The following is a 15,254-nucleotide window of genomic DNA, read 5'->3' on the forward strand; positions in this document are numbered from 1 at the left end:
TTGTTCTTTTTAGTGCCCTGGATGCAAGTTGGTATTTGATGAATTAAAGCTGTGTGTGGGTTCCCTGCTTAGCTGACTGCTGATACTAAGAYGTGCGAGGAGTAAAGCTGGAGACTGAAGAAAAAAAGGGTGGCCTGGGTGGCTAAGGTAGTCGCAAGGCGTCTGGGAGAAATGAATGCAAACTATGGGGCAGCGATGCAAGTCAGTAACGAACCTTTATGGGAGTTTGTGCACTTTCCTCACTTTCTAGCAGTCAACCCAGAATATTTTGCCTTGGTTTGTAAAAGCATGAGTCTGTGGTGTGGTATCTTTTGTTACGTTGTCATTTTTGGCACTTAGAGCCATTGAAGTATTTTATACTGCTATGGGAACAGCTCTAAGTGGCTACACAAGCATTTCTTTTGTTGATGCTCTGTTCTATCTCGTTGCTACTTGAAAAAAATCTCAGCTACTCATTTAGATTTTGCCTCCGTACCATAGCTTCTGAGAGCTGCCGGTAGAGAAAGTCAGTCGTCCTTGAGCGCGACGAGGTATAACTGAACGCTTGGAGGAAGACAGGAAAAGAGATTCTTCCAATGTTTATGGAGATAAGCAGTGCTAGACCACTAGCTCCATCCATCAGAAGCCATCAGGCTATTAGTAGATATTTCCTCTGATTAACTGGGTTAAGCTCATTTTTTAATGTAAAAGGTGCTACAGTAGGTATATTCTGGAATTACATTGCTTCCTCAAGCCCCTATGCTAGCTAATGATTTCCTGTAATTCCTATTTTTGTTTTAGCTTTCTAATTCCTTACTGAATACTGTTTCTGGTGTTTCTGGTATGATATTTCCTATGTTTTCTCTTCCATGTTTCTTGTTGGCTTTCTGTTCTGTACAGTGAAGCACAACTTAGAAGTGCTTCAGACTGTAGGCTTGTAAACGTAAGAAAGGAGGAAGATACCTCGTTTGCAAGCTTTAAGTATATTTTGTAACACGTTTGCTTTTTGGGGGCTAAAGGAGAAATACGTAAGAGTGGCTCCTGTTACCCTTCCAGTTGCCTGTTGTGCTTCATAGTGCATTTGCTCTCCTGGTATTTAAACCTTGCTTTGTTTTCATGCCTTAGGAATCTAATATGAAGTTGAGATTAGTGATTGCAAGTGAGCTTTCCTTGACCTGCCTCCCAGAACGAGCTTGTTGCTTTCCTGATACGGCTAAGGTTGCATCAACTTACTGGGCGGTGTGTAGAGGCGCTGGCACTAGCTTGGGTTTAGCYGTGCTGCCTGAGCTGGAATTGATTTATTTGCCACATTAAAAGAGACATGAGCTTAAATTGCACGTTTGTCTTAGCACTTTCCCAGATAACAGTATTTTCCAGATTCCTAAAACTGACACATTAGGAGAGCGTTTTTTCACTTGTTTTTTCTCCCAGTGCTTTGACGATGGTTGGCCTCGCTCTTCCCCTAGTTTCGTACAAGCTCCGGACGCAGAGGGGAAGCAAGTCGAAACTGGAAGTGTGATACCATTTCGTTCAGTCTGTTTACTTAGTGTAGTGTTATAGTGGTGTACTATCAGCTAAAGTACTGAGAGTTATCTAAGAGCGATCCCTGTAATCTGGGCCTCCAAATTAGCCCCGTGAAGTGCCAAAGTGAAACTTGAGATACAGCCACTAGGTAAGAGGCTGCTGGTTTCTATAGCCTGGCTGCTCTGCTTCCAGCAAGTCAGCACTGGCTGCTCAGTGCAAGATGCTCGTTGATAAAAACAGGTTATGTTTTACCCTCCTGGGTGCTGCGGCTTTGTCCTCTGGCTCTTATCTCTTYGCTTCCCGAGTTTATCTGTGTAACTCCACAACAGCAGCAGTAGTGAGCTCAGGGCATGACAAGTTTCAGACAGAATAGAGTCTTTCTGGGGATCTTTAGAAAATTGCAAACAAGAATTGCAAAGCCTGAAATGTATTAAAAAAAAAAGAGAGAGAGAGAGAGGTGGGAGATCCCTGGGCTAGGGATCTCCCACCTATCTAGTGTGTTTACATTTTCAGACCAAGTTCTTTATTTAAGAATTGTAGTGATGGTGAGATGACAATTCAGAGAGGCTTGTGTGGGTGTTTCTTTTTTTGGCTGGAGTCTTCTGTATTTCAGTATGGCTTACTAGAGACCTGAAGCCTAGACTCTTATCAATCCCTCACAGCAGATTTTTGAAGCCTTGACCTGTGAAAACAACTTAGAGATGGAAGTATTGAATGTTATGTAGGTTTTCTGGCAGCGGGGTGCTAAAGAGAAGCAAAGCTCATTAGGGCTCACCTGGTGCAGGAGCTGCAGCAGGCATTTACTCCTCGTTAGGCAGCGGGGAGCCGGCGCTGGAGCGGGACCGTGAGGGCTCGCGGTGCAAAACCAGCCTCCTCGGCTTTGGTGCGCCCGAATCGGAGCCGGCCCTGGCGGGACCGCTGGCAAGCGAAATGCAGGTGGGAGAGYGTGTGCATTTCCAAAGAAATGCAGTCATTGCAAATGTATGTCGGAGCTGTTGTGCCACCCTTTAGGATCGCTCTGTCAAAATTCTCATTACCAACTGCTGCAAAGACAGTTGYGTGCGGCCGTACGCCCGTGTTTGCTTTCCCCTCCGGTCCGCAATAACAGAGCGTACGATCTTAAATACAGTATATGCTAACCACTAATTAAAGCCTTGTAAAATTAAGAGCAGTTATAATGTACTTCAGTATGGCAGTGAGCATGCATCCTGATGTGGATTTTCATACACCTTTCTGATCTGTGGTACGGATATAATAAGCTGGCAGTCTTTCTTTTTTGCTCCGAGCTCATATTCAGTACTTAGTTATGTTCATTCATGCTAGGCATTTAGGTACAAAGCTCTGAAAACTCAGGTCACTTATTTAAATGTTTAAAACTAGCGATTGAACTGATGCTTCTGTGTTATTTGTTTGACCAGTAGCACAGCTGCCTTCATGCACTTTTGAAGAAAATAAGACTGCAGCTCTGTGATGTCCTTCAGCTGGTGTAACTTCGTGCCACCTCTCAAGGGATTACACTGTTTTGCTCAGCACTAGTTCTTAGGGACCTCATCTGCTTGCAAAAGAACCCAGCTTTGTTTAATAAATCTCTCAAACGCTTGTCAGGTGGGCACAGGAACACCAGTGGCACCATGAGAAGGTGTGTGAGTGGTAGGAGAACAGGCAAAATTGCCTCTTTCAGGAGCCAGCTATGTGGTCTTGTGCATAATTACATTTCTGTTATGTCTAATGTGTTTTAAATTACTGTAATATAGGGCAGCAGAGTAGCCAGTACTGCAAGATGATCTACCCAAATCTAAAAACTGTATTTGTGAAATAACGCAAATAATTGGTGATTTTATGTTGTATCCCTGGAACGCAGCAGTAAATGCTCATATCTTGCATTTAGAAATTGGCTTCCACTAGGCTATTAAAAATAGGTTTACTTTTGTGTGTGGCATGAAGCTGTTGACTAGGAATCTAGACCTAAACTGGAAGAAACTTGGAAACTTCTACCAAGTCTAGGAGGAAAAGCTAACTTGTGCCTTCCTGCCTTGGTTGCTGGGGAGAGCCTGCAGGTGAGGGAATAAGCCTGGCCTGCCTTGCCTCCCAGCTGCCTCCCTTGGCTCGGCTGGAGCCCGGGACTGCTGCAGGAGCTGAAGGTGGTGGTTTTCAGTCGTTTAGTCCTGCCAGCTCCCTTGTAATTGCTGCGTATGAATGACCGCAAGGGTTTGAGAAGCAGTTTGTGTTTGGTGTGGTTATGGATAAGTGGCAGTTTTAAGTAATAACGTGGCAAACTTGCTACTAGAATCTGTTAATTAATTAATTATATATATGCACACATGCATATATATATATATGTGTGTGTGTGTGTATAAAATGAGATTTTCTTGAAGGTGCTGATGCCTGGCTGGCATGTATAGTTGGTAAATTCCCATTCAAAGCAAAGAGTGAACCAGAGTAGGGTGACTTTTTTTCTGTGGTTTGTTTTTGTTTGTTTAGAAAACTTCCAGCTCTTAAACAAACCCCACAAGCTTATTACACTGTAATTGGCCTGTTCTGCTTGTGCTCCTAACGTAGCAGAGTCAAACTGTGATCAAAGGCTGCCTGTYTGAAGAGAAGTGTCGCAAAAAGATATGGAAGAATTGCACTGCTTTGAGTAGTCRTGGCCGTGTTTTCTGGAGACCGTTCTCTTACTCATGCTGCTACGACAGTAATGGATAAATCTTAAGTGGTTGCCACAGATGCCAGGTTGAGTGATTCAGACGTATGCAAATGTTCATGCTTTGTTGCACCCCTCAGAAAATAGCAATATCCTCTCGCAGCGTAGATTAAGGAATTGGATTTGTGATAGAAGATGTTCCTCTTCGCATGAAAAACTTGCAGAAGCTGTGAGAGAAGATCTGTTACAGAAGAATTCTTGGTTTTAGAAGAATCTCTTTCTAACCACATCAGGAAGATGTAGAAAGTTAAATGGAGCTTTGGTCAGCTTTGTCCTGCCTTTTCCCTGCTTTCCTATAAAGCACAGGCTCGCTACGTTTATTTGTAGTTGCTGGTCATAGTCCAAAGTTGTCTTCAGGCTCTATTAAACTTGGAGGACAGTGGGCGTGGGTTGCAGTAGTGGGTCAGAACTGCTTTGTCTGAGACTTCAACTGCTGTTGAATGCTTTGAATTTTTTTTATTCCCCCTAATGGAAGGATTAGCATCAAGGATCCTAGATTGGGCAGTGCTTCTGTGTGGTCTGTGTGCTAATGATCATTGCCCAAACTAAAGGCTTGTCCCAGCATGGAGTAACTATAATTTTTCCTCTCCCCAGGTATGTTGTTAGTGTGGTGCTGTTGCTTGCTGTTGCCATGGTGCTAAGGGAGCTATGTCAGATTAAAGATAATTTGGCCATTTTGGTAAGCTGCTCTAAGCAGTGTGACTAAGTAGTGATAATCTAATTAAGTCGCATCAAAACAAGCTGAGAGCATTGGAGGGAGTAATTGCGCTCTGGCCATCGGCAGGATGGTGATATATAAAGGTAGGGGAAGAGAGTGCAGGTCAASGTTGCTGAACTTAGGTGGAGATGGTGAATACACAGTAAATTGTCTTAGTTTGCTTCRCTGACCCTGGCTTGGAGTCTGGTGTTGTAGCTTACCAGTTCTGACTCGGATGAGGACTCTTTCAGGAGGTTTATTAATTATTTCTGTGCCACATATGAACGTATGTACAGCAAGAGTGATGTTTTCCAGGCTATGTGTAGGTGATCTGTCTGTMACTCAATTTATGTGGTGCTTATCTGGAATCCTGGATCACTTGTAACTGAGCACATATATGAACAGGTATGCACTTTCTCTCCTTGTGTAGGATGCCCACTCGCAAGGAGAGGTGGTGGCTTGCCTGGAAAAAGGCCTGGTAAAGGAGGCAGAGGAGACTGATCCTAGAATTCAGGTTTCCGATCAGTGTAAGAAAGCTATTCTTCGTGTAGCTGAACTCTCTTCAGATGACTTCCACTTGGACCGGCATCTCTACTTTGCATGCCGAGATGACAGAGAACGATTTTGTGAAAATGTGAGTAGTCCTCTTCCCTTCGCTTTTATGTTAATCCATTAAAAAAAAAAAAAGACCTGAGTATGGTCGTGTAGCACTGAAAACAGGCACCTCTTTGCTGTCACTGTGCAATAACTCCAGTATTCAGTTCACTAACCCAACAAAAAAGTGCTACAATTTTTACTGGTTRATGAACTGAATTGGCTTATAAATGGTTTGATGGGCATTAGACCCGGAGTGAAAGGTTCAGAGCCTCTCAGATGGGGGAGAGGGAGGCCAAGGTGAGTGACTCCTACCTTCTGCAGKGATAAGCTGTTGTGCAAGATTAGTCTCTTCTGACTTTACTTGCAGCACTTACCACTTACCACTGGAGTGATAAGCTGGAAAGCTGCATTGTTCAGTCTATATTAACTTGTATCAGCTGAGGGGTTTCTCACTAAAAGGCTGATGAACCAGATGAGTGGAAAAAAGAAAAAGTGTCAGCAAGAGTTTGTCTTTTTTTTTTTTTTACACTCATACAGAAGCCACTATAATCGGTTCAAATGCTAGCTTTAATATATTTCTAGCTTAAAAAGAGATCTTTTTGGCAYAGCTTAGCCTGCTTGTTAAGCATAATGTGTCTTGTCCTTAATGGCTCATGTTACTGTTCTGTTTCACAGACTCAGGCTGGGGAAGGCCGAGTTTACAAGTGCCTCTTTAATCACAAGTTTGAAGAATCAATGAGTGAAAAGGTAGGTATCTGTCTCAGTGGGACAAGTCCTTAATGCAGAAATCATCAGATCGTTCATCAGCCCAGACTGCGTTATTCTTTTCCAGTGCTGAGGAAAATCCATCATTTACATGGCCAGATAACAGACTGCTTTAACAGACGCCTTTACTTTTGATAGGTTTGTGTTCCCARCTACATGCTGATGCCTTGAATTAATTGTGTTCAAGTTACAGCCTTTAAAGTTTAAGGATGTAAATAAATCAAAGCTTCTCTTGGGTGGGTAATTTGGGAAGGTAGGCTTGGAGCTCGAGTGGCGGTGCGGTGATTGAGTGTTTAAAGTAAAAGTAGCATCATGCTGAGGTAAGCCTGTGTAAATCATATCATAATGCACAGGTTAGGAAGAAACTGTCTGAATGTCTCGATGTAGGAAGCTGTGTGGTTATTTCACATTTTTATTTTCCAGATTGTAATTATCTGACTGTTAAGCAKCAGATTGCATGGGAAAGATGTACAGCTCAAAGTTACTGGAGTTTTCCTTGCTTTCTTTTTTTTGCCTGAAGAAAAGATTTTAAAAAAGTTGATCTGTAAAGTCAATCCTGAAAAGAGTTCACTCATAGCTGTAGTGCTGTGAGTGTTTTAGGAAGACGGCGATGCCTTCAGTGATTACAGAAGCAGCAGCATAGTGATAGGAACTAAGTAGAACTGTAGCCTGAAAGGAAGCGAAGATTTCCATCTGCAAAGCCCTTCTCGAAGAAGCTGCACTGAAGGAGCCCAATTCGGAGGCCTGCAGGGATCAGACTCATTTYCTTTTCTTTAAATGCATTAGCTATCTGAAAGCTTAGTTCCAATTAACAAATTCAAAACTGAGGGAGGAGTCCCRGAGGGCTTGAAACAAAGCTTCGTTTTATACAAGGATGTTCCTGGGACAGAGTGCTGTTTTTTTGCCTGGTTTGTTTTTGGTTGTACAGAGATAGCGTTTTGCGGCGGGATCTTTTCCRTGATGAGCTGTGTGACTTAAGATATAAATATGGGAGGCTGGGAGTTCAGGCAATGCCGTGGCAAATTRCTTGATAGGAAGAGAGAAGTGGGTGCTCCGAGGTGGAAGAGCAGTTTGCAGAGCAGGAGGAACGCACAGTCTAATTCTCATCCCCGTGGCTGCCGAGGCTGGACCACATGCAAAGTCTCTAGTTTTGCAGAAGCTGTTAGTAAAATGTTTCTCCTTGCTAATGGTGTCAGGTGCTGCACACGCACAGGAGACAGTAGCTGACTGCTGGGCTGCTTTGTGCTCACCGAGCTTTTTTTGAAGCCCTTTTTTGGATGAAGTTAGGGGGTGGTTCTTGCAGCTCCTGGGGTGTAGGTGAGGTTTGGTCACAGTGCATCCTTCTGAGTCTCACCRGGTTTGGAAAAATGGCTAGAAATTCCCGTGGGTAGGCTGCTTATCTGAGCTGTCATCTGTTTAGTGCATTATGGTGCAAATCCAAAGAACATACTCTTCTGTAAATGTGACTGGAAAAAGTTGTTTCTTGAGGGCATGGGGTGAGCATGTACCAGACTGGGATAAATGTCAGCTACTGATCTTAGTTACTRAGGATGAGTCATGCTTTCAGCCATAGCTCTTTACAAAAAGCTGGATGAACGTGCAGTTCTGAGAAACTATCTGCAGAGGACTGTTGCCTTTAAAACCCTTGCTCTGTTGACCTCAGATGTGGGTTGTTAACTGTGCAGTTTCTATGAGACAACGAAATTTAGCGGTGATCCAGCTTAAGCCACGTGAATTTTAGGGCACCGGTTGTCTTCTGAAATGCAAAGACRTTGGAAAACCTTGTCAGTAGCCAGGCTAGCACCCTGCCACGAGCGTGTCCAGGTGTCCATCATTCAGCTGTCCTGATGTCTCTCTCCTGCAGTGTCGTGATGCGCTGACAACYCGCCAAAAGCTGATTGCCCAAGACTACAAAGTCAGTTACTCGCTGGCGAAATCCTGTAAAAGTGATCTGAAGAAGTATCGCTGTAATGTGGAGAATCTTCCCCGGTCTCGCGAAGCCAGGCTTTCCTATCTGTTGATGTGTTTAGAGTCTGCTGTGCACAGAGGTAAGAGGAGTTGACCTGAGCGATGTGCTGCTTGCTGGGATCTTGGTTTTAAAAATTTGTGTGGGACTTTGAACTAGCAGCTTCAATAGGCATTTATAGCCACCTTCTCCATGTAAGCTGCTTTGAAAATTTGGGTCAAAAAAAGGCAARTTCCTTCATCATGATGCTTTCATCGCTGTTATTTTGAAGATTAAATAAAAATAGCTGAGGACACTCCTGACAACAGCTCTTACTGTGTAGGCAAGAAGCTTAAAATGCAAAATGGCAAATCCCACTTGGACTGATAGTGTATAATTGCAAATTCTTCTAAGGATCCTTCATGGAGTAAACACTAAATATGCTAGTAGTTTAAAATACAGAATAGGCAACACATTCATCGTCACTCAGTGAAAGCCAGGGATATTCAAACCCGTGCTGCTTATGCTCCTTCAGTAGCTTGAGTAAATGCTTTAATTTCTGTAGCTCTTACCTAATTTTTGCTATGTAGAAGGAAATCAAGTGCAACGGTGTTTGTTCTGTACATTTAAGTTACTGCAAGCTAGGGACATCCTACTACCTATGGCTTTCCCAAAGGCATTAGAGGGCCTTCTAAAGTAGCACTATGTTAAATGTTCTCTATGAAATTGCTGTGATGTGTAAAACGACACACGTTACATCCTCTGCACACGTGTTGGAGAATTCTGTCGCAAATGAAGCGTTTTGGATTCTGCGGCGGAGCTGGGCGCTGCAGTGCTGCAGGTGCCGTAGGGGAAGGCTGCCGTAGCACCCTAAGCAGCTTGTGCAGTTGTGAGTTTGATTAACTCCGTTGCCTCTGACTGACGTGTTGCAAATGCAGTGTGCTGTCTGCGGGAGAAGGTTTTTTTTCCTTCCCCTGCAGCAGAGCAGGTGTGCTCCCAAATTACAGGCAGGGAACTGCTGTTCAGTTATTAACTTCCACTGTTGCAGTGGAACAGGTTCAGCAGCATGTGGCTCCTGCGGGAAGCTTAGCCCGGGAGGAGCGCTATTATCCCATACCCCTYCGCTTTTTTCGTATTATAATGTCTGGGAGCCCCTGTTGTGCTGTAGGACCTCCATTGTACAGGGATTTTACTCCTGTGAATAGACAAGGGGCACACAGCCAAAAAAGCTGTCTTATTCCTTCTCACTTCAACCTGGTTTCATGGGATTCTAGTAAAGCTGCTCAGTAGCAAATCTCAACATTTATTAAAGCTAAATTTCTGTACAACAGTAGCTGGTTTCTTAGACACCCAGTATGTTTTGGTTGTCTTTGATTTTGGTTTTTGTGCTGTTGCTCCAGAAAATGTTTTCCTCTGTGTGAGAGTGGTTAACCTGCTATCCAGACTAATCCCCCTGCCCCGCTACCTAGAAAGCTTTTAAATTACTGGAAGTGCTTCTGATTCCACAGTGGAAAAAATGACCACCTAAATGTATGGGGAACAGATAACCTGTACTACAAAACTACAGATCCAGTGTGGGGGGGGGTTCATTTATTCTTTAAAAGCAACTCCTAGCTGTGCTGTAAAGTCCAAAATAAGATTCTCCTAATCTTTCAAGAGCTTGCTCTTTGAAAGCCGTGCATGGGATCTAGAGAACGATAAATTTACAGGTTGTATTAAATGACAGGAGCAGCAGTAACAATTGGCTTAATCTCCAGAAAGTCTGCTCAAGTGTGTTTGCTAGTCTAGAGTTGTCCAGAATATGGACTTGRTCCCTAAAGTGCCTGGTCAAGAAGRCCCCTGCTTAAGCATTGCTGCTAACTCGTGTCTTCCGCTCTTGGCTTAGGTCGACAAGTGAGCAGCGAGTGCCAGGGTGAAATGCTGGATTACCGGCGCATGCTAATGGAAGACTTCTCACTGAGCCCAGAAATCATCCTGAGCTGCCGAGGCGAGATCGAACACCACTGCTCGGGCTTGCATCGGAAAGGTCGCACTCTGCACTGCCTGATGAAAGTAGTACGCGGAGAAAAGGGAAACGTCGGGCTGAATTGTCAGCAGGCAGTAAGATGCTTTTCTGTCATTCCGGTTCTAGGTGGTTGAGTTGGAAGGAGGGATGATTTGTCCGTTGACGTTTTGMCTCGCGATGAAGATTGTGCTGAAAGCAATCTCATCCTGTCGGGTACTAGAGAACACTGGAGGCAACTGTAATTATCGTGGTATAAAGTGTGACTTAGTACCTAGCAGCACATTAGTAATGTTCTTTAAGATAATGTTTTCTTCTGGATTTYGTTTCTAGTAGTTCTTTTCCAGCAGTTCTCAAGTCATCTCGTTCTCTCCTGGATGTAAGATGTAGGGAAACTTTTGTTTTTTTTCTATTTCACTTGGCTTGAGTGATGGAAATGGAACTTCAGTGATTGGTATGATGAACTRTTTTTTTCAGGTGGAGATACTGAAAAAAATGGTCATTCTCTAAAATACTTTGTTTTTTAATAGAGCAGTTCTTTTGGCCTTTTTAAACTTAATTTTGGCCCAGATTAGTCTTGTGTTTAGTCTTTTTAAATTGAAAGCAATTGCTTCATATTTCTCCCAACTCATTAACGAGAGACAATGTACTTCATGTGACATTACATTTGTACTTAATACCTATTTTTAGTGACCCTTCAGCCTGCATATGCAAGATGAGCCTGGAAAAGGGACATCGATGCAAAAATGGCCAAGGAGTGGTGTACGGATTCTGTTACTGCTGACGTAGCAGTTTGACCTCCTGCAGTGTAGGGAACCACTGTAGCCCATTTTCAATTTAAATGAAGCTTAGAGCCTGAGGCCGGAATATGCCCAATATGTATGTGTTGGCAAAAATAAATGAACAAAGAGCTGATGAAATTTTATTTTCAGGCATAGGATGATTTTGTGCTGAATCTGATTCTTTATAAATACTGGGTGTATCAGWGCAGCAGCTGAGTGTTTGGAGTCATATCTGCAGTGAACTATAGTGAGTTATGCTTTGCAACRCTTGTGTGGAAAAAATGGATACCTGTTTCTGGTTTGTTTGTTTTGTTTGTTTTTAAACTTGAAAATTGAACTTGCTGCCTCAGAATTTGGTTATCCAAAAATTACTGGACGGTTCTGCTTGGGAGTAAATCCCAGATCATGAAGTGCATGTTCAGAGTAAGTCGCAAGTTAAGGCAAGGAACCTCCCAAAGTGATGGGAGATTTCAGACTTTTTAGGAAAAAAAAGAACCTCTGTAGAAATCTATAGGGGGAGTTCCCATATCTCTTATTAAAATACTGCTTTATTTTTGTACAKGAAGTTGATGCAGTAGCAGGGCTTGTCGGTGACTGTCCTTTAAGCTGAGTGACTTGTGTTCTGGTCTCTGTACAAAAGATAGCAGGAGCAAATTAAATGTTCATTTTATAAAATACAGTTAGCTTGTCCATATTTTTGTGGGCAAAAGGAAATAGATTATTGCAAGARTAAGATAAGCGTTCGAGTATTCTGGATTCCTGAGGAGTGACATAATGCTCTTACGTAGCTGMCTTCAATTTTGGAAGTACCTAAATTATTCATTGTTGATATTTCATATGGGAATGGTGGTGGTTAGACTGGCGATGGTCGTCTCTGCTATCAGGTTTTGTTCCGTTGTGGTTTATTGTGCTAGAACGAGCTTCCTGCTTTTACCTTCTRTGGTAGGTAAATTAGTTTCTAAGGAAGAGAATATTGGCTGGATCCCTTCCAGCTTCTGGACCTCTCGTGAGAGACCTTCCGCTGTTCTATGAGACCGGTCCATATGACAGGCCATGAAGATGGCACGTTAGAAGTCCAGTCCTTCCTAGCAGCCAGAACTGCTTGAGTTGCTTTCTGGTACCTCGAGGATCCACTTGCTGACAGATGATTCTGCTGAGCCGCTGATGCTTTTTTCTGAAGCTGCTTTCTCACTTAGTCTGCACGTATCAGGTGATGGTGGTACCGCGGCGTCTCACTTAGTCTGCACGTATCAGGTGATGGTGGTACCGCGGCGTCTCTGCCTTTTCACCTGCAGAAACGGAGGAAGATCGAGCAAAGCAGGCAACAAAACATCATTTTTGAGGTCGTTGCAGCAGAGTTGGCCTCCGGTGCTTTGGGCTCCATCTCTGAATGTTGTCTTTCATCTACCAAGTCTTAATCTGCTGTCCCAGCAGAACAGCTGGATAGTTCGTCTCTGCTTTTAGTTGCTTTATAGGTAACACTAATACAACAGTTATTTCTTGCCTAGCTTAAAGCAGAAGGGCTGCTCCTGAAATTTTTCTGTGTAGAAACTACAACCAGACCCCTTTGCCTCTACAGTCTGCTCGAGGAGTTTAAAACTGGAAGTGTCTAATCTGGATCTCTTTTTACTTGGGCTCTCCCATCTGTCAAGGTTGGCTCTGATTCTGCTTCCCTTATGAGAGGAAGATGTTTGTGCATCTGCATAGAAAAAAACAAAAAGAAAAAACCGCAGTGCTTTTATTTTTCTGCAGGGGCATCTGCCTGTACACTTTCCTGCATGAACGGTTTGAATGATCCTTTGTGCTTAGAACTGTCAACCAAATGCACCAAATGCCTTCTCTAACCCTGGGTTCTCACTCTGAGGGATTTTTTTCTTGTGACTTACCCCGACCAGACCGATCTTACATATGAGATTCTGTGCTCACAATTAACTGTATCACTGTGAAAGAGGCACGCCTAGCCCCAAACTTCTAAAAATTGTGTTTTTTTCCCCCCTCCATCTTTACTTTGCACAGTGAGCTTGCCAAAGTGTCTGGCGCTCTACACGGCAGGAATGATTGCTTTGTGTAATGTGAATAAGACACTGAAAGTTCAAAAACTTCCTGGTCTTTGGTTAGCCGCCTTTGCCCAACTGTAGGCCTGAATATTTTGCTCGCCCGGGGTAGAAAGGCAGCGTTTTGCAGGCATGGTTCTGTAATGTGCCCTTGTAGGGGGTATTTGGAGTTGGGCTCTGGCATCGCAATGTCAATCCTGACTTGAAGGCAGGGGCTGAATTTGAGGGTAGGTGCCCCTGTAACTTTTTAAAAGGTCCTTGCCCTCCACCAGGAGACARACAGCACTGATTAATAAAATGCATGCACCTATGTATTTATATTTATCTAAATTATATATACGGTTGTGTGTTTATTTGTCAAGAGGAGCATGCCTCTCAGTGTGAAACAAACTCTTTGCTTTGGGGATACATAGTGTGGATATATTCCAGTCGTTAGGTTGTCTTCTGCAAATAACCTGATGTTATCCTGTGTAAAGGTGCTCTTGTGCATATGGAAGATGGGTCTGGGAGGCTGTAGCGCTTGGGCCATAGGTTGGAGATCATCGGAAAGCAAGTATACGTGTCCCTCGATTGTAAGCACCAGCCTGTAGAGGGTCTACAGCTGCAAGAAGTTAAGTTGCACATGATGGTGTTTAACAGCTGTGGTGTGGCTCTGTGGAAGCAATATTTTGTTCTAGAGCCACTGCTGGCAGGCTCCTTTTCTAATATGTTTTCTGTTGCTCTGGCCTCTTTCTTTTTCCTGTTTATCCCTTGAGCATGAAAAGCTATAATTACTGTTAAAAGGGCTGATAGCTCTGCTTTCAGCTTCTAATACAGCTAATAAATTGATATTTAATTGTTAATGTAGCTCCAATTCAGGATGAAAGTTCGGCAGGTTATAAGGCTTATCCMGCGGCTTTTCAGTAGCAAGGGTTGGTTGTGGGAGGGGGGGGAAATGCTCTAAAACTTTCACTTTTGTCACCAGTGCCAAATTACTTGCCTCCCACTTACTCCTGGGTCAGGGGAGCTGGCTCCCTGCTTTTTATTTTGCACTTGGTTGAGAATTTGATTTGGGACCCCTGCAGTTAGTTCCTGAAATGGCATTGCAAGGAGGAAGAGAGCTGGAAGCTATTTGGTACGTCTGAAATGCAGCGCTGCAGCGAGAGGGAGCAAACTCCCAAGACTCGTGGGGCTCGTGGGACTAGACAAACCCGGTCTTCCCTTAAACTGGAAGGTATGAAATTGTGGCCCAAGGTCTAGGACTCTGTTCACTTTGGCATCTTCCACCTGATAGCAACCAGAACGCTGCTTTAACTGAGGCAYGAGGAAGAATCTTGCCTATTTAATACTCTGATATACTCCAGCTAGGCAGCTTACTTAATCTGCGCTCATAAGAAAATGTCAGATTTGGAGGTTTTCTTCTTCCCTTCTTCCTTGGGGGGATAATTCGGTAGTCGTAATGCTTGATCCCGTTTTATATGTGAGCGTGTGACTTGAAGCGGTCCCAGCAGCGGGTGCGCAGGTGCAGGCTGTGTTTGTAGGCACACCGGCAGAATTACCRTCGTTGTCTTCAATACGCCGACTCTTCTGCAGCTTTTAGTGTTGAATCACTTTTTGTTTCTCCAGCCCATTAAAGTGTATTTCTCTGTTATGAACTGGATTTAGATCCTATGCTGTCTTCTCATCGACCCTGTCGGATTCACATAAAATGTGATTCTTTTTTAGTGTTGTCTCAAAAAAAAAAAAAAAAAAAAAAATCCCAAGAATTTTTGAATCAACACTTATTTAATCTGGTTTGTGCCTGCCAGGCGGTGATGTCCTGAGTTGTCTGCATCCCTTGGAAGCTGGGATTAGGGATAATTAACATCGGGCCAAGAAGTTGCAGGAAAACTTACACTCCTCCCAGGCAGTATGCGATCTGTTGTCGTGATTACGAGCTTCCGACTGGATAAAAATAGCAATGCTAGCTTTTATTTTCTGCGGTGCTCTGATGCTTTTTTTCATCTGTGTTCTGTGATGCTTCAGATGCTTTGCCCCTGAAAACGTGCTGGGTGGTGTTTAGGTGCAGCCTTTGAAAGATGGAAGATAAAATTTTAACTGTGCTTTTGATTTAGTTGGACTTGAAGGCCAGTGACAAAAATCATTTAAGCAAGTGTCAGGATGTTAACAGCGTAGACTGTTTGATGTCAACATGAAGTTACCTTCTAAGTGAGCTCTTTTTTTTTTTTT

General features: G+C 43.4%; 1 protein-coding gene across 1 annotated transcript in view; it reads left to right on the plus strand.

The window, feature by feature from the left end:
* The window catches only part of GLG1 (golgi glycoprotein 1), a 70,412-nt gene that overhangs the window by 31,780 nt on the left and 23,378 nt on the right, over positions 1-15,254 (plus strand). Inside the window, exons 5-8 of the mRNA XM_085313819.1 lie at positions 5,332-5,535; positions 6,174-6,245; positions 8,128-8,311; positions 10,094-10,308. Coding sequence (XP_085169945.1) covers positions 5,332-5,535; positions 6,174-6,245; positions 8,128-8,311; positions 10,094-10,308 — 675 coding nt within the window. The remainder of the gene's footprint in view (positions 1-5,331; positions 5,536-6,173; positions 6,246-8,127; positions 8,312-10,093; positions 10,309-15,254) is intronic.

Source organism: Rhea americana, unplaced genomic scaffold, assembly GCF_003343005.1.
Source record: "Rhea americana isolate MKP2758 unplaced genomic scaffold, rheAme1 scaffold_397, whole genome shotgun sequence".
Lineage (NCBI taxonomy): Eukaryota > Metazoa > Chordata > Aves > Rheiformes > Rheidae > Rhea > Rhea americana.